This window comes from Narcine bancroftii, chromosome 5 (genome assembly GCF_036971445.1).
Source record: "Narcine bancroftii isolate sNarBan1 chromosome 5, sNarBan1.hap1, whole genome shotgun sequence".
Classification (NCBI taxonomy): domain Eukaryota; kingdom Metazoa; phylum Chordata; class Chondrichthyes; order Torpediniformes; family Narcinidae; genus Narcine; species Narcine bancroftii.
In genome coordinates, this window is record NC_091473.1 from 39493855 (window position 1) to 39512872 (window position 19018).

The 19018-nt window shown below is 41.4% G+C and overlaps 1 protein-coding gene across 4 annotated transcripts in view; it reads right to left on the minus strand.

The window, feature by feature from the left end:
- Nucleotides 1–13818: 13818 nt before the first annotated feature.
- LOC138763285 (sodium- and chloride-dependent taurine transporter-like) overlaps nucleotides 13819–19018 on the minus strand; it is a 65131-nt gene continuing 59931 nt past the window's right edge. For all 4 annotated transcript variants that reach the window (XM_069937165.1, XM_069937166.1, XM_069937167.1 and 1 more), the window contains 3 exons: nucleotides 17573–17673; nucleotides 15931–16101; nucleotides 13819–14541 (listed from right to left, as the gene is read on the minus strand). In XM_069937165.1, coding sequence (XP_069793266.1) covers nucleotides 14392–14541; nucleotides 15931–16101; nucleotides 17573–17673 — 422 coding nt within the window. In that variant the 3' untranslated portion in view covers nucleotides 13819–14391. The remainder of the gene's footprint in view (nucleotides 14542–15930; nucleotides 16102–17572; nucleotides 17674–19018) is intronic.

Here is a 19018-nt window from a genome sequence, read left to right on the forward strand (position 1 = left end):
TGTCTCATATTCATACCATGTCTCACACAGTCATCAAGTGCTTTGGACTATCGCCAAGTGCTTGCTCTCTTGGTTAGTGCCAACAACTCTCATGAAGTGCCTCTCTCCCTTGCCAACTCTGTTGTACCCTCGCCAAGCTCCTCCTACATTCGCCGACTGCCTCACATCCTAAAGTGAGTCTAAATCTCACCAAGTTCGTCACATTTTCCCCAAGTAGCTTGCATTCCCGCCAGATGACTCATTCTCTCATTAAGTGCCTCACACTCATTCCAAGTGCATCCCACTATCATCGTACCTTCTACTTGCAACAAATATCTCGTTCATTGGTCCAGAGAATCACACTCAGGCCACCTGCATCATACTCTTGCCAAGTAGCTCTACGTTGCTAAGAGTATCATATCCTCACCAAGTACCTCCCACTCTTGGCAAGTGACCCATCCTCTCGCCAACTGGCTCAAAGTCTCCATATAGGCCTCGTACTCTTGCTAACTGCCTTAAACTGGGCCAGAGCCCCAGTTCTTGCCCATTTCCTTGGAGTCTCGACAAGTGCCATGCACTCTCACCAAATGAATCACAACCTCGTCAACCATTTTCGACTCTTGCCAAGTTCCTCACAACTGATTCGCAGTGTCACCAATTGCCTCACGCATTTAGGAAATGCTTTCCACAATGGATAATGCCTCCCATCCTGGCCAAATGCAGCTCACACTTAGTAAGTCTCTCCCACACTCATCAAGTGTTTCGTATTCATGCCAATTACCTTCCACCTACCCTCACTGAGCACTGTGCACTCTTGTCAAGTGCCTCGTACTCTCGCCAAATGCCTCAACTCTTTCCATGTACATCCAACTATCATCATGTGCATCCCACATTATCACATTTATCAAATTCTGCACTATTGTTTATAAATACAAAATTACACCCTGTCCCGATCCTCAAAAGAAAAGTAGGAAACAGAAAAAAGAAAAAAAGAAAAAGAGAACGACCTCCCTCCCGCAAAGGAAAAGGAAAAAAGAAAAAGAGGTAATTCTCCCATATGATTTGACAATATTATCCATTTTCCAAAAGCATTAATTACATACAGATGAAACATTAGGTGATGCATCCAGAGCTTACTTCCTCCCTTGAGGAATAAATGTCTTGACATAGACATGGCTAGGGATACTGGAGATAGTGGTATTGGAGACCGGAGGGGGGGATCATCAAAGGTTAATCCCCCCTTGTATCTGAAATTCAGGTTTCATATTCTTAAAAACATGTTGTAACAATTTCTGAGGTTGTAAGTGATCTTCTCCAGGAGAACACGACGATGCATTTCTGACTTCCAGCAGGTCAGACTCAGTTGGGAATCAGATTTTGAAGTAATGGCCACCGCTAAAACAAGTTAACAAATTTCAATTGCTATTTCAACAGCCTCATTTTAGGTCTTATATCTGCTAATTTCCCCAATAAAAACAATTCCGGCACCAGAGGGTATTGAATTCCGGTAATTCCCTCAATCTTCCCAGAGGAATTTCACCTTAGGGCATAACCAAGTTGAATTCAAAAAGGTCCCGAAATCTTGACTGCATTGAAAACATAAATTGGATAATTCAGATTTCAAATTATTTAATTTTTGTGGAGTAAGGTACAGCTGATGCAAAATTTATATTGCATCAACCTATACCTTACATTAATTGTACTACTCATGCTGTTCCAACACAAGTCAGACCAGCAAAATGGATCAATTCTAGACCCAAATCTGATTCCCATCTCTCTCTCTCTGGACTTATCAAGCCCTTGTTTAGGGGCTCCCACCTGAAGTAAGAAATACATTTTTGAGATTCTTCGTGATTGCCTTTCGAATCAGAGTCGCTATTTCAGTACATTGTCAGTTCTGGACCTAATTTATCCTTTAAATAAAATTTTAACTGAAGATAGCAGAAAAAGAATGTATTTCAAACTCCAAATTTATTCCTGATTTGCTCAAATGCTCAAAACAATCTTCAATATATTTTATCCCACTCTGAGACCAAATTTCTAGAATTTTATTATCAATTGTTAATGAAATTAACTTATTTTGAGCTGGGCTGTTTTGGGTGAGAGATCTCCCCGAACACCAATTTGACCATTCATTGGGTTTATTTCAAATTGTAATAATATGTTTTAATAAGAGGGCTTCCTTGGGACCAAAGAGTAATTTAGAATTCAATTTATATATAATTTTTTCTGTTATCTTTTCATCAACCTTATGCAGTTGCCTTGCATTACCTCCTATTCTCTCCAAAGATTTACCCTTTTGCTAAGTGCCCCACAATCTCACCAAGTACCTTGCTCACTTACCAGTGATCCCTGCTGTCACCAAATACCTCTCACTCTCTCCAAGTGCCTCGCGCTCTCAAAAAGTGCCTCACACGCCACCAAGTATCTCTCACTCTCACCAGGTGGCTCACACTCTCTCCAAATCCCTAGACTCACGCCATGTCTCGCACTGTTGTCAGGTTTCTTGCACACTCACCAAGAATTTGCACTCTCTCACCATCTGCTTGTCAATCACATCAAAGTCCTAACACTCCCCCTGGTGATTCATCATAACCTCACTAAATGCCTCACACATTTGGCTGCTGCCCCGTTACTCTTGTCAAATGCCTTGCACTCTCACCAAGTGTATCAAACTCTCGCTAACACCTCGCGATCTTGGCAAGTGTCTCAAACTGGAGCAAAGTCCCTCCAGCTCTGTCAAAAGTCTCCCATTATCATCAGATGCACTGCATGCTCACCAAGTGCCCCACACTGTTCTTTCTACTGGCCAAGTGTTTCCCATTCTTGCCAACTGCCTCACACACACACCTTTATTATTCACCATCCAAAAATTACAAATACTGCATTAGTCTATAATTCAGGCTATTCACATCACATAAGTCACAAATTGAAACAATTATTTCTGTCGATATCAACAAATTGATGGGAACCAACCCTTCTTGGAGACCCTCCAAACTTCCCATGAGCAATGAGTGCTCCCTCTCCAGGGATATATGGGCACACTGATATCCTCAGAAGAGGGTCAGGAACTCAGTCCAAGTGGAACCCTCAACTGCCTGCTGCCTTGACCCATGGATGGTCATCCTGGCCAGGCCCAATGCCAGACCAATGAGGTTAACCCTCAACCGACCCATCCTTCTCTGATCAAAGATCAGGAGTGTGGAACTGAAATGCTGCCAGAATTTGCGAATCAAACCCTTCAAGCATGGGAGCAGGGTCTGCACTGTCTCACAATACCTACCTCGTGTAGCAAGGTCTCAACAAACTGCTGAAGTGATTGACAGCTGGTGAGTCCATAAATCAACTCAACTTCAGACTAGGCCCATCACCTTCATGATTTTTAAGCAAATCATAAATATCCTTTCTATTTTCACTCTCATTGTAATGGCAGGGATTCCATTGCCTTTGTGCATTTTCCAACTATGACAGTTGGAGTTAAGTACCATGACCACACTCAAGCTAAGAGTAGAATACCAATCCTCATCTGAAAAAGTTATATTAAGATCACGCTCCAGTCATTATTAATTTTAACCATTGGGGAAAATCCAATAAATCAATATAAATATATGATATCAGTCAGCTGTGAACAAAATGAAGATCAAAAAGTGTATCAAGCATATTTGAATCTGTGATTGGAGACAAAGTGTTCAATTTAGATGGAACAAAATTCCTAACCTGCAAATACCTTTAAAAAATGTCTATTAGAAATCTTAAATTTAACTGATTGTTCAAAAGAATCAAAGTAATTTTGAATAAATAGTTAAAATTTTTAATACCATATCTATACCATTCCTCAAAGCATTCATCTTTTATTTGGGAAAATTTTATTTATTAATCATACTAAATCATACAATCAAAACACAAATCAATACATATTTTTATCTCATATAACCCCCCACCACCACCCAACCCTATCCTACCCAGCCCTCCCACCCCCCTCCAAACCACCCCTCGAAGAAAGAAAGAGAAGAGATCAACTAATATAATACCCTTTAATTATTTGCCATGGTTTGTGATAAAACCATCAATGTATGGGAGAGAAAATATTAATGATTAAATTGTATGTATTCCATATACGGGCTCCAAGTTATAACAAAAAAGGTATAATTATTTCATAGATTATATGTTATTTTCTCCAAAGGAATGCAAGATCTCATTTCAATATACCATCTTTGGATACTCAAATTAGTCTTATTTTTTCAAGTAATTACAAGACATTTCCGAGCTACTGCTAAAGCTAATCTCAAAAAAGCAATTTGAAATTTATCTAATTTTAACTCCAAATTCAATTTTTTAAATATAACCCAATAAAAATATCATAGAGTCAAATGAAATTTTAAATTTAAACATAACCTCCAAAAATTCCTTAATTTTGTTCCAAAGAGTTTAACCATCTCACATAATGAAACTGAATATAAAAACATTCCCACTTCCTTATGGCATCTAAAACATAAATCAGAGTATATATATTTGTTTTTTCATAATTTTCCTGGAGTCAAATATAAATGATGAATAAAATTATAATGAATATTCTATACCTTACATTCACAATTTTAGTCATACTTTCTTCACATAATGTCATCCAATCATCTTGAGAAATAGATATCTCATAATCTTTTTCCCATTTCATTCTAGATTTATAAAGATCCAGTTTGAACATTTAATTCTGTATTAAACCATACATTTCAGAAATAAATCCTTTCTTAACACCATCAGTAAGTAAAACTTCAAATTTAGGTAACCTTAGAGTATGCCCAAAATTATCCAATAATAACGCTTTGACCTAAGATATTTCAACTTTTTTTTCATTATTTGAAAGGAAGTAAAATATCCTGCTTCATAACAATCCTCAACTAATTTAATTCCTTTCTGTTCCCTCAACCTCAGAAGTTGATTATTAACCGTGAAAGAAAAAAGCTTATTTTGAAACAAAGGTGTTTCAGCCAAAATTTTACTCTGGGTACCTATAATTCCATTTATTTTATACCATAATTCCATTAAATGTTTTAACACAGGTAAATTATAATTAATTAATAACTGCAAGTTCCATTGATAAATAAATTGATCCATCCTCTTCTTACCAATTTGAGATAATTCAATATTGGCCCAAATCAAGGGGTTACCACTTGAAACATCCTAATGATAAATTTCAACTGAGCTGACTGATAATAGTTTTGAAAATTAGGAAGTTGTAGACCTCCAAATGCACATTTCCAAGTTACTTTCTGTAATGATACCCTCGCCATTTTATCGTTCCACAAAAATTTACTCACCAAAGCATTTAAATCCTTGAAAGATTTTTGAGGGATCCTAGAGGGAATCGACTGAAAAAGATATTGAATCTGAGGAAAGATACTAGTTTGAATACAATTAACTCATCCTATCAACGTTATAGGTAAGTCCTTCCACTGATCCAAATCATACTTAATTTTCGACAATAAAGGTAATTTAATTCAAATAAATGATTATAGTTACTATTAATTATAATACCTAATACTTAATCTGATCAGTCCATTTAAACTTAGCAACTTGTCTACAAAGTGAATAATCCATTTCAGCTAAAGGCATAATTTCACTTTTTTCACAATTAATTTTATAACCGGATACTGCACCATACTGCTCCAATCTTCCATGCAAATTTCCCAAAGGTTGCCAAGGCTGTGTTAAATATATCAAAAGATCATCACCAACTTATCTTATATTCATCAGAATTTCCCTTAATACTCTTAATAGTACTGTCCTGTCTAATCATCTGAGCCAAAGGTTCAATAACTAATGCAAACAAAGCTGGGGACAAAGAGCAGTCCTGTCTAGTTGATCTGGATAACATGAAAGGTCCATTTTTCACCACTCTAGCGAAAGGATTTTTATATAAAGTCTTAATCCAACCAATAAAAAGAGGCCCAAATTTGAACTTTTCTAAATCTTTGAATAAAAAAACTCCATTCTACTCTGTCAAAGGCATTTTCTGCATCATCAGAAATTACCATTGGTTCGACAGATTTCTTCCGAGAAATATTGATTAAAGAAATCAGCTTAACAATATTATCTGCTGAATAATGATTCTTAATAAAACTCGTTTGATCTACATGAATCAAATTGGGTAAATTATTAGCTAGTCTATTAGCCAGAACTTTGGCTACAATTTTATAATCTACATTTAATAGAGAAATGGGCCTATAGATCCTGCTTTTAAGGGATCCCTATCCTTCTTAAGAATAACAGTAATAATTGCCTTAGAAAAGGAATCCGGGAAAAACCCAGTCCTCTCCGCTTAGTCCAAAACTTCAATTAATAGAGGAATTAATAAACCCATCATCACCTGGAACTTGCCACTCAGCATAGACTGAAGTGCTTCCATCAATTCCTTAATAGTAAGGGAAGCATCTAATTCCTTAATTTCCATATCCTTCAAAGAAGGTAAATTTAAATCCACTAAAAAAATTTAAAATTTTGACTTAATCTTCTGAGACTTCAGAAGTATACAATTTCTCATAAAACATATGAAACTCATCATTAATTTATTGAGATGTATATATAATCATCAAGCCATGCCTAATAGCATTTATTGTTCTCGAAGTTTGTTCCAGTTTTAATAATTTATAGTTTTAATAATTTATGCTCTCTCCAGTTCATAATATCATTTAGTTCTCTAATAATTTCTCAAATTTATACATTTATGAATTATATTGTTTCAAATTAACTAAACGCATTTTCTTGTCTTCCATAGAGCTTCATTGTAAGTACTTTTTCAATTTGCTAATCTCAGTAATTTGTTGTTTCTTGATTTTAACAGTATATATAATAATAATTTGTCCTCATAAATAAGCTTTCAAAACATCCCACAAAACAAACTTACTGTCAACTGATTGTGTATTTAAAAAGAGTTGGATTTGATCCCTTATAAATTTACAAAAGTCAGGATCTTTCAACAAAAAAATAATTAATTCGCTAACGATAAACATTCTCTACTTTCTCTAAAGCAGTGCGGGTAATTAATAACAAAAAATGATCAAACAAAATCCTAGACATATTCAGCTTTAAAATATTGACCCTGTAATTGTGCTGATACTAAAAACAAATCTACTCTAGAATAAGAATCATGGTGAGATGAATAAAATGAGGTCTTTTTCTTTAGGGTTTAATTTCTTTTATATATCTACTAAATTAATTTCTTTCATTAACACCATTAACTGGTTAGCCATTTTATTTGATTTAGGGGATTTATCTAATAATGGGTCTAAGCAACAATTAAAATCACTGCCTACCATAATCTTATCATAAGCCTGACTCAAATTAAAAAAAAGAGTCTACCATAAATTGTTCATCATCAACATTAGGAGCACAGTGGTTACATGATGTAATGACATATCTAAGTTTAGAGAAAATTAGGTGTAATATTAAAGATGTTTCTGTTTGAAAAGGTATGGGCCCATTTATAGAATACTAACATAATTGAAAGTTTTAGATGATTTGGGTCCTCCAGTGCTGATCCATCAGTCTTATGGAGGTTGCAACTTGATCCATCTTTGTATAATTATTTTAATAGATTATCACATTAATAATAAGGGATAGAATTTAATTTTTTTTATATTGTGCATTAACTAAAGTCCAAGCTTCAGAAAAAATTATAATTAACCATCAAAAATCTACCAGCTACCTTAATAACTGAGTCCACACTAAAAGCTAACTTCTTATTGATCAAAATAGCAACTTAATTTGCTTTTGAATTAAAAGAGGATTCTATAACTTTTCCAACCCAATCTCTTTTCAACTTTTGATGTTCTTTCTCAGTCAAATGTGTTTCCTGTAAAAAAGCCACATCAACCTTCAATTTTTAAAATATATGCCAAAAGTCTTTCTCTTAATTGGATTATTGAGCCCATTAACATTAAAAGTAGCAAAATTTAAATTAGCCATAAAATATCACTATAATCATCCATCCATAAATAGTGAAGCACCTCGCCATGACAACACAAACAAAACTGAATATCTCCTCAAAGAAAAGAAGGAAAAGAACATAAAACCCCATTTTAATAAAAACAACACTAAAAAACTAATTCGTAAAAAAAACCAATTAGTATTACCTCCCTCAATTATGTGGGAGTGACAAATGCCACAAAGTTGCCAACGACTTTGAAAGAGTCAACAGTTGAACCAATCCCCCCCAAACAGAATGAGCAAAATAAAAGAGAAAATCATCTCAAGCATGAAATGCTTCTTCAAAGCCTTCATCTAATACTGAAAGGGTGGAACAAATGGTTATCTATAATAAACTAGCCAGAGAAAAATTATTATAACCAAAAAATTTCCCAAATTGAGTCCATATTCTCAATCTAATCCTCATTATTGGATTTTGTGTCAATTTAGAAAATGAAAAGAGTAAAGTAGAACCTAAAATTGCCAACATAGATGATTTCCAAGAAAAGTTGAATTCCATTTCTGCCCAAGAAGGAGACTTGCTAATTTATTAAATTTTAATAATAAAAGTGAACTGTGGCATCTCAAAGGCTTGGGAGCCTTGGCCTCACCTTGAAGAGTTCAGGTAAAATTTTTGAAGCTGTTCCTGATGACTACACCTGCAAAAGGTGCATCAAATTGCAACTCATGAGCGACCGTGTTAGGGAGCTTGAGTTGCAATTGGATGTACTGAGAACCATAAGGGAAGCAGAGGCAGTGATAGAGAGGAGTTACAGGGAGACAGTCACCCCTAGAAGGCAGGAGTCAGCAAATTGGGTGACTGTGAGGAAAGGAGGGAGAGTGCCAGTGCAGAATACCCCTGTGGAAGTGCCCCTCAGCAACATGTATTCGGCATTGGATACTGCTGGGGGGAACAGCCTATCAGGGACGAGTTGTGGGGGCCAGGTCTCTGGCACAGGGGCTGTCCCTGAGGGTCAGAAGGGAAGGAGGGATAAGAACAGGGTAATTGTGGTTGGGGACTCACTTGTCAGAGGGACAGATAGGAGGTTTGTTGGACGAGATCGGGGATCCAGGTTGGTCTGTTGCCTCCTTGGTGCTAGGGTCCGGGATGTCTCTGATTGAGTTCACAGAATTCTGCAAGGGGAAGGTGAGCAGCCAGAAGTCGTGGTCCATGTGAGGACCAATGTCTTAGTTAGAAGTGGGGATGAGGTCCTGAAACAGGAATACATAAAATTATGCAGGAAGTTAAAAAAACAGGACCTCTAAGGTAGTAATCTCTGGATTGCTGCCGACTACACACGCTAGAGAGGGTAGTAATAGGAGGATGTGGAGGATGAATGCGTGGCTAAAGAGTTGGTGCAGGGTGTAGGGGATAAGATTTTTGGATCATTAGGATCTCTTCTGAGGAAGGTCGGACCTGTACAAAAGGGACGGACTCCACTTGAACTGGAGGGGGACCAATATCCTGGCAAGCAGATTTGCTAGAGCTGTGGGGGAGGGTTTAAACTAGTTTGGCAGTGGGGGTGGGGTGCAGAGTTTGCGAGCAGTGTCTAGGGTGCATGGCCACCTAGTTAAGAATGATAAAGATAACAAAGGAAGGATGGAGGTTAAGGTAAAAGGTAGAAAAGGGAATATATGTGAGGGTCATTCGCTGAAATGCATGTACTTTAATGCAAGAAGCATAGTGAACAAAGTAGATGAGCTTAGAGCATGGATTGGCACTTGGAATCATGATGTTGTGGCAATTAGTGAGACCTGGTTACAGGAGGGACAGGACTGGCAACTAAATATTCCAGAATACAAATGTTTTAGATGTGATAGAACAAGGGGTAAAAAAGGGGGAGGAGTTGCTCTGCTTGTTAAGAAGGACATTACTGTCGTGAGGTGGCAGGATGGTTTGGAGGGATCATCCAGTGAGGCTGTTTGAGTGGAATTGAGGGGTGGAGGAGGCATGAGGGCACTAATAGGAGTGTATTATAAACCACCAAATGGGCCAAGAAAATTGGAAGAACAAATTTGTAAGGAGATAGCATATATGTTAATAAACATAAGGAAGTGATCATGGGAGATTTTAACTTCCCTCACATTGATTGGGATACCCATACAGTGAGAGGGCTGGATGGGCTCGAGTTTGTCAAATGTGTACAAGATAGTTTTCTTAATCAATACGTAGAGGAACTGACTCGGGACGGTGTAATACTGGATCTCCTGTTAGGGAACGAGATAGGTCAGGTGTCTGAGGTTAATGTTGGAGAACAAATTGGGTCAAGTGATCACAGCTCTATTAGTTTTGGGGTAGTTTTAGGGAAGAGCAAAGAAGGGCCTAAAGTTGAGGTTCTGGATAGGAGAAAAGCAAATTTCGAAGGAATAAGAATGGATTTGGGGAGTATTGAGTGGGACATGATTTTTTCAAGAAAGGATGTAAATGAAAAATGGAGAATATTCAAAGAATAAATTTTGAGAGTACAGAGTAGATATGTCCCAGTGAGGATCAAAGGAAAGGCTGGAAGTCATAGGGAGCCTTTGTTTTCGAGGAATATTAGAAATTTGGTTAGGAGAAAGAGGGAGGTGTACAAGAGGTATAAACAGCAGGGTGATGAGAAATTGAAAGAGGACTACAAGGAGTGTAGAAAAAATCTTAAGAAAGAAATTAGAAAGGCCAAAAAGAGGCAGGAAGAGGCTTTGGCAGGCAGAGTAAGAATAAATCCAAAGGGTTTCTATAGGTACATTAAAAGTAAAAGATTAGTGAGGGATAAAATTGGACCCTTTGTAGATAGGGAGGGTAGGTTATGTGAGAAGTCAGAGGAGATGGGGGAAATTTTAAATTATTTATTTTCCTCGGTATTCACTAGGGAAAAAAAAAAATTGTACCAGTTGAAGTAAAGAAAAATAGTGGGGAGGTCATGAATCATTTAAGGATAACCAAGGAGGTAGTGATGGCAGTGTTAAAAAAATATAAAGGTGGACAAATCTCCGTGTCCAGACAAAGTATTCCCAGGGACACTCAGGGAGGCTAGTGTACAGATAGTGGGGCCATTAACAGAGATATTTAGGATGTCACTGGTCACGGGAGTAGTGCCAGAGGATTGGAGGGTGGCTCATGTTGTTCCGCTGTTTAAGAAAGGGTCCAAATGTAACCCTGGAAATTATAGACCTGTGATTCTGACATCTGTGGTGGGTAAGTTGATGGAAAGTGTTCTGAGGAATGGCATTTACAAATATTTGGATGAACAGGGATTGATAGGTAGTAGTCAGCATGGTTTTGTCAGGGGTAAATCATGCGTAACATACCTTATAGAGTTTTTCGAGGGGGTTATGAAAAAGATTGATGAAGGGAAGGCTGTGGATGTTGTCTATTTAGACTTTAGTAAAGCTTTTTACAAAGTTCCCCACAGGAGGTTAGGTAAAAAGGTGGAGGCATTAGATATAATTAAGGAAGTAGTGAAATGGATTCAGTAATAGTTGGATGGGAGGTGTCAGATAGTAGTGGTAGAAAATTATTCGTCAAGTTGGAGGCTGGTGACTAGTGGAGTTCCTGAGGGATCGGTCCTGGGTCCACTATTGTTTGATATATATATTAACGATCTGGAAGAAGAGGTGGTGGGTGAATTGGATAAGCAAGTTTGCAGATGATACAAAGATTGGTGGTATTGTGGACAGTGAGGAAGATTACCGTAGCTTAAAAAAAGATATAGGAAAGCTAGAGGAATGGGCTGAGAAATGGCTGATGGAATTTAATATGGTTAAGTGTGAAGTGTTGCATTTTGGAAAGGCAAATCTAAATAGGTCATATACATTGAATGGTAGACAATTCAGGAGTGCAGAGCAACAAAGGGATTTAGGAGTTATGGTAAATAGTACCCTCAAAGTTGATACTCAGGTAGATAGAGTGGTGAAGAAGGCATTTGGAATGTTGGCCTTCATAAATCGGAGTATTGAATTCAAGAGTTGGGATGTTATGATGAAATTGTATAAAACATTGGTGAGGCCAAGTTTGGAATACTGTGTTTTGGTCACCAATTTATAGGAAGGATATAAACAAAATAGAAAGAGTGCAGAGAAGGTTCACGAGAATGTTGACAGGATGTCAGGGTTTGAGTTACAGAGAAAGGAGCGTAGAAGATTGAGTGGGGATTTGATGGAGGTGTTCAAGATTTTAAAAGGGACAGAGAGAGTCAACGTGGATAGGCTTTTTCAATTAAGAGAGGGGGGATATTCAAACCAGAGGCCATGGTTTGAGATTGAAGGGGGAAAATTATAAGGGGAACATGAGGGGAAATTTCTTCACACAATGCGTGGTTGGAATGTGGAATAAGCTTCCGGCGGAGGTGGTTATTGACATTTAATGAAAGACTGGATAATTACATGGAGGGGAGAGGATTGGAGGGGTATGGACCAGGTGCTGGTCAGTGGGACTAGGAGGGTGGGGATTTGTTCCGGCATGGACTAGTAGGGCCAAACTGGCCTGTTCTGTGCTGTATATGGTTATATGTTTTGGGAATGTTCTAAATTAGGAAGATATTGGCAGAATATTTTTCATTCTTTGTCAACAATTTTTAAGATTAAATTAGATCCATGCCCTGTTTGGTTTTTCGTGTAAACTGGATAAACTTTTATCAGCGCCTCAAGAGAAAGTTTTAGCTTTTAGCACGCTGATAGGTAGACAAGCAGCTTTAATGAAGTGGAAAGATGAACTCTCACTGACTCATGCAGTGTTTACATGATGTAATGACATATCTAAGTTTAGAGAAAATTAGGGGTAATATTAAAGATGTTGCAGTTTGAAAAGGTATGGGCCCATTTATGGAATTTATGGAATACTAACATAATTTGAAGTTTTAGATGATTTGGGTGCTCCAGTGTGAACCTCCACAATTCTCTTATGGAGGTTGCAACTTGATCCATCTTTGTATAATTATTTTAATAGATAATCACATTAATAATAAGGGATAGAATTTAATTTTTTTTAGATTGTGCATTTAATTTTATGTAATTATTTTGCCTTGCTTTATTAATATTTTGTATATGAATTGTTATGTTAAACTCAATAAAAATACTAAAAAAAGTTAGGAACATTTGACCCTACAAGCTAATCAGTGGTGGAGTCACCAATGTTAAACTTTTAACGAGCAAATTGAATGAAGATAGTAGTTCCATGGTGGAATAAATCCACCCTGGCAAACTTCCCGCTAATTGTTTGAAATGTGTAGTTGGAGACAGTAGAGCTTTATTCACAAGTAGCAGACTTCTGATCAAGACACCTGTCTGAATACTCCCACACAAAACCTCCAGTTGATTAAAATCCCATTTCTGTCATTTATGTTTCTCCGTTTTCACGGAAGGGCAGATCATGAATTCTGCACACCGCTCCCAGTGTGACCCTCCCTCAGACCCAGTAAATTGTTTGAAAGCACTGTGAGGTTCAGTTTGGTGACAGCTGCATACTCTCCATCATCAATTTAGGCTGGGAGGAGTTGTTGAAGGAAGGTGGGGAAGGAGGTGGAACTATCAATTCCCATGCAGAATATCCCCCCATTGCTTTGGTAGGTTCACCTGCCTCACACCCACAAATGTGTTACCTGGTCTCTATGTCTCACAGACCGTGAGTTCTTGAGAGGGAAAGGGTGAGAAGTGAGATACCTGGTTGCTGTTAAATTGAGAGATTGGGAGCATGTTGAAAAATCCAGCCCAATGGCCTTAAAGTTGGAAACCTATGTGGGTTGTGAATCTCTTCCCATGCCCACAGTGGGGGGGGGGGGGGAGGGGAATGTGAGACTATTCAGCAATCATGCTACCCTGTGCCCATAGGGAGGGGGAAGGGGGGAGGGGAGGGTGGGTTTGAGAACAGGTTTGAAGGGTTCAGAGTGAAAGACCTGGAACAGTAAAGCATGAACTTTATTTATAGCGGGGAACAAATAGGCATCAGGTGGCATGCATACGCACATGCAAACCAATTACAAAGTCACACAAGTCACCTCAACTACAAATAACCATAACTGCAAAGGGTTCAAAGAAACAATCCTGGCCACTCGTCCAACAATTAGTTTGTTCTCCAGCACTACTTACGTCTCCCAGACTGGATCGGGTTGGGGTTACCTCAGCAAGGGGACATAGGTGCACACAATGGGGCTTTATACCTGGCCCCTGGGGAATGACCCCTCGTGACTCCAGGTAACTAACCATAGGATGGTATCAGCTGCTGTTTGGTCTGATATCCATTGACATGGGGAGGATGGGTGGAGTGACTTTTGATCTCTGTTACTCTCCAACAAGCAAGGTGACCCCCTGTGTAAAAGGGTGTGAGATGACTTCAGCAATCAATGAGGCAAGTCTGTTCAACCGTTACATCGATCCCAGCGATACAAGGTCAGCACCCAGCTGTGGATGGGTGGGGGAGGGGAGGGGGGGGGAACAAGGGAATAGGTCCTGAACAGACTGGAGCCCGAGAGCTTACATCTTAGTCTCTGTCAATATTTGAGGTGGATTTGCTGCTTCATTTCCACCAGTCCCATTGGGATTGAAGGGGACAACAGCCTCAGCATCAAAGGCCAGTTCTGGCTTTCTTCCTTCTTCCCTGGGTTCTGTGAGGTGCTTTATCCGCTGGAGAGAGAAGGGGAGAGGGTTAGGGCCTACACAACAAGAGAAACCCATGTTCCCCAAACCCAAACCCAGCCAACATACACGAGGAGAGACCCCCACCCTCCGGACCTCACTCTGGTCTCACATACCTCCAGACCCCACAATGGTCCAACACCTCTTCCACAGATTCTCGAACCCCGCCCCTTGCCAAACTATTCACCTCCACATCTGTAAGAGGCATAGCCTGACCCTTGGCATAGCTCGTCAGTGAAGACCTGCGGAAAACAAGGATCAGCCCCAGGACTTCACAGGGTGGGACCCAGGCAGTGAGCTTCTGCCGAGGTCGACATCATGCCCCAGCCTTAGCTTCAAAATGTATTACCTACCCTAGAAGATCAACTTCTCCCTAGCAGATCACCACAGATCTGGTAGATTACCACTTCCCCAGTAGGTGACCACCTCCCCCAGTAGATCAGTACTCACCTGTGGATCACCATTTCCCCAGTAGGTAACCAGCTCCAAAGTATATCATCATGCCCCATTGTAGGTCACCACCTCTCCAGATTACTACATCACCTAGTAGATAACCATCTTCCCCAGCAGATCACCTCCTCCCCAGCAGATAACCACCTCCCAAGTAGATCACCACCTCCACCAGTAGATTACATTACCCAGTGGATAACCATCTTCTTCAGCAGATCACCTCCTCCCCAGCAGATGACCACCTCCCAGTAAATCATCGCCCCAGTTGATTGCTACCTCACCCAGTAGATAACCACCTTCCTTAGCAGATTACTAACTCTCCAGTAGATCACCACCCTAGCAGATCTGCCTGTTGATCCACTTCTGCTCACATCAAACTCTCTGCCCCAGGTTAATGGCAGTCCAGTTGGATCTCCCCCAATCGGTTGATACATTCAGGGGTCAGTGGCCCCCTGATTTCTGTAAATTATGCCCCTTTCTTGCGAGCATGACTGACAGGGTCAGGGCCAGGAGCAATCTGGGACTGAGGGTTGGGGAGAGAGCGGGTATGGATATGGGCAGTTGAAAAGTCCTTTTATGGTGCAAGCAAAAATGGATGGGCCGAGTGCCCTCTTTTGCAGCATAACTCTATAAGGACACTCTGACTATCATGTGGAGGGCCATGGGCTGTGAGGGAGGGAGGTTGACAGAGGTCATTACATTCTGGGCTGAAGGGGCTGGATTGTTCCACATTATGCTAATGCGGATCTTCCCACAGCATCATTCTCTTGATGACTGACAGTGGGGGAGGGAGGTGGTGGTTGCACGGACCAGCATACCAATTTGAAAAGGTGGGGTCAAGGCATGCTGTTATGGAGGGGGTTGATTGGGAGTCCCTCGAAAAAGAGGAGGAAGTCGGCCAAGCAGAGATCCCCACTCATGACCTACCTCGATTATTGGGCCATCTGACTGAATGATCTTCACCACCACACCCAACGGGATGCAGATCATGGAGCAGGCAGCAAGCAGCCAGCCCACAGCTTCTGTCCATTCCGGGTACTTGTAGGTCTTGTTGTAGGTCAGGGGAGTGTACTTGGCCAGAGAGAAGATGAAGCAACCCTGAAGGAGCAAGGGGACAATGTCTTGTCACTGGGGAGAGCAGTCCCACCCCTGCAATGGCCACTCTGGCTACACCCTGTCCATGGCAGAGACACCAATACTGCTCCACGTGGAGACCTGTGGGGTGTCAGCTCCACCAAGAATGGATGTGGTCTTGCTGGAGAGCGCGCAAAGAAGATTCACCAGGAAGATCCAATGGAGAGATGTGCAATTAATTCCATCAAGTAGGATTAGTACAGATGGGAACGAAGGTGAGTATAGGGCCGAATGACTTGTGTTGCAACTGGACTGCACAACTCAACAACCCTCCATAGTCAAGACTGGAGGGGCTCAGTCAGTGAACTCCGGAGAGACTATATTACGAGCACCAGTTGAGATATTTGCACTCAAACATGGGAACCTTGGCACAAAATAAGGGGAAAGCAACATGAAATTGAGGGTTCTGGTAGTGTCTTCTCTAAGGAGGAGGAGAAACTCTGGAATTCTCAGCTCCCTGAAGGTGGAGGAAGGGTAATGTTAGGGTATAGATGGATACCTATTGGAAAGGTGCAGGAATTGGAGAATTGGGACCAAGGGTTGAGATCAGTCGATCAGTCACAACAGTGAGGTAGCACTAAGGGGGGCAGCAGCAGTGGGGAAGCACTGAGGGGGCCTCAGTGAAGCACCGAGGAGCAGCAGGGCTGGGACAACACGGAGGGGGCTGCAACAGTGGGGCAGAACCGATGGGGCCGCAGTGGAGGGGCAGCAATGAGGGGCCGCAGCGGTGAGGCAATATCGAGGGGCTGCAGTGATGGGACAACACCAGTGGGGCAACACTAAGGGGGCCCCAGTGATGGGGCAGCACCGAGGGGCCAAATGGCCTTCTGTTACCACTTGCTCACATTTAACATGAGAATCATTCGAAATCCACAGAGTCTATGTTGCTGAATGTTTCAGATTGATGAATGGATTTCATCATCGATGAGATGAGAACTCAGTCATTTTGAGGAGAAGCAGAAGTGTGGTTCTGAGCCCTGGACCCCTCAGATCCAAGTAGCAGATGAGAAGGCCAAGCTCATTCCTCCTGCTGCTGTCTGGTTCCACATGAACAACGTGGTTTGTGCGAGTTCACGGGTCCCAGACACTGACACCTTTCCGAGGGGTTGTGAGGGGATCACACTGTCGGAATGGCAGTCCAGAAATCTCTGTGTGCACTGTCCAGAAGATGGAGAAAAATAAATAATTTAAACAGCTGAAATGGGATTTGAATCAAAAGGAGGTTTTGTGTGTGTGGTATGGGTGAATAATAAAGGGCCAGTATTTATTTACCATTAAAAGGCAAAAAATACTGAGGGTGTGCCACACCAAGTTGAGTCCCTGCCCCTGGGGTCCTGTCCAACACAACAGGCAACCCTCGGTCAGCATCCATGGGACCTCGCTGTGTGCCCGGCCCTATACCGTACGCTCCACCTTCCGGGAGCCCCGCACTCACCATGCACAGGAAAGGCGTGATCCCTCCCCAGCTCCACTTCATCCAGGGTCCTGGTCTGTAGCCAATCATGTCTTCCACCGCGTTGTAGAATTTATCAGACCCTGATGACGTTTGTAAAGACATGTCAGTCACTGGGATGTCCTGTGTCAGGGGTTGGGAGAGTCCCAGAACACAAAGGCCCAATCTCAGCACAGCTCCAGCAAATCAAACTGCCCCCTGCATTTCTACAGCACCTGGCAATGGGGAAAAACCCCCGGGTTGCTTCAGCAGCAGAGCTGGTGCCTGGGCCACGCATGAGGGAGAGGCCAGAGACCTAAACAGGCAAGGAGGGGGCAGGAAGGAGAGGGGATAGAGGTAAGGAATGGGCAGATAGGGTGAGGTGAACCAAGAATTGGGGAGGGATGCAGGGGGATAGGAAAAGGAGGGGTTGGGGGATTGGGTAGTGGCATGGGTCAGAGGAGGGAAATAGATTTGCATGTGGTGTTGGGGAGGTTTTGTCTGAGTGCGTGCATGTGTATGGGGATTGATACATATGAATGGAACTCAAGGCTGCTGACCGATAGTTCAACAGAAAAATGACATCAAAACAAACAAAATTAAAAATGGACCAGGCACAGTCAAAGGGAGTGGGAAGTTCAGAGAATCTGGCAGGGTTCTTGCACAGGATAGCTACTCGGAGTGTTCCAGGATCACAGCCAACAAAATTCCCCACATCACCCAGTATTCAAAATGAGAAGCAGGAAGACCACTTCAGGTAGGGTAACTGCCAGGGAAGCTGTCCAGGGGAGGGGACACCATTACTGGTCTAGTGAATGATCCTGAGAAAGGTGGGGGGGGGGGGGGACCTGAGAAGTGGTATAGCAATAGGATGGGAGAGGAGGTGAGGTAGGTCCTGGGGGGGAGGTGAGCCTCTAACGTGGGCTGAGGGGTGTTTATTTCAATGCAAGGAGTGTTGTGGGGGAAGCAGATCAACTTGGATCCCAAATCCATATTTCGGACGTAGTGGCCGTTATGCAGTCTTGGGTGTGAGTGGGACAGGATTTGCAGCTCAACATTCCTGGGTTACAGTGATTTAGATGGGAAGATTAGGAGATGAAAGAGGGGAGATATGGCATTGCTGACCAGTGAGAGTGTCACAGCTGCACTCAGAGAGGACATCAAGGTTGGCTCAACTACTGAGGCACTGTGGAAAGGGATCAGAAATAAGGAACATACAGTCACTCTGATAGGACAACACTCAGCCACTGGGAGGTGGAGGGACGGATGTGTAGGCAGATTAATGGAAAGTTGCAAAAGCAACAAAGTTATCAGAGTGAGAGAGTTTAATTTCCCCAATATTGACTGGACGTCCTTAATACCAGAGGTGCTAGATGGGACGGAATTTCTTCAGTGCATCCAGGAGACTTTCTTGAAGCAGTGTGTGGCAGAAAGAGGCAACACTAAACC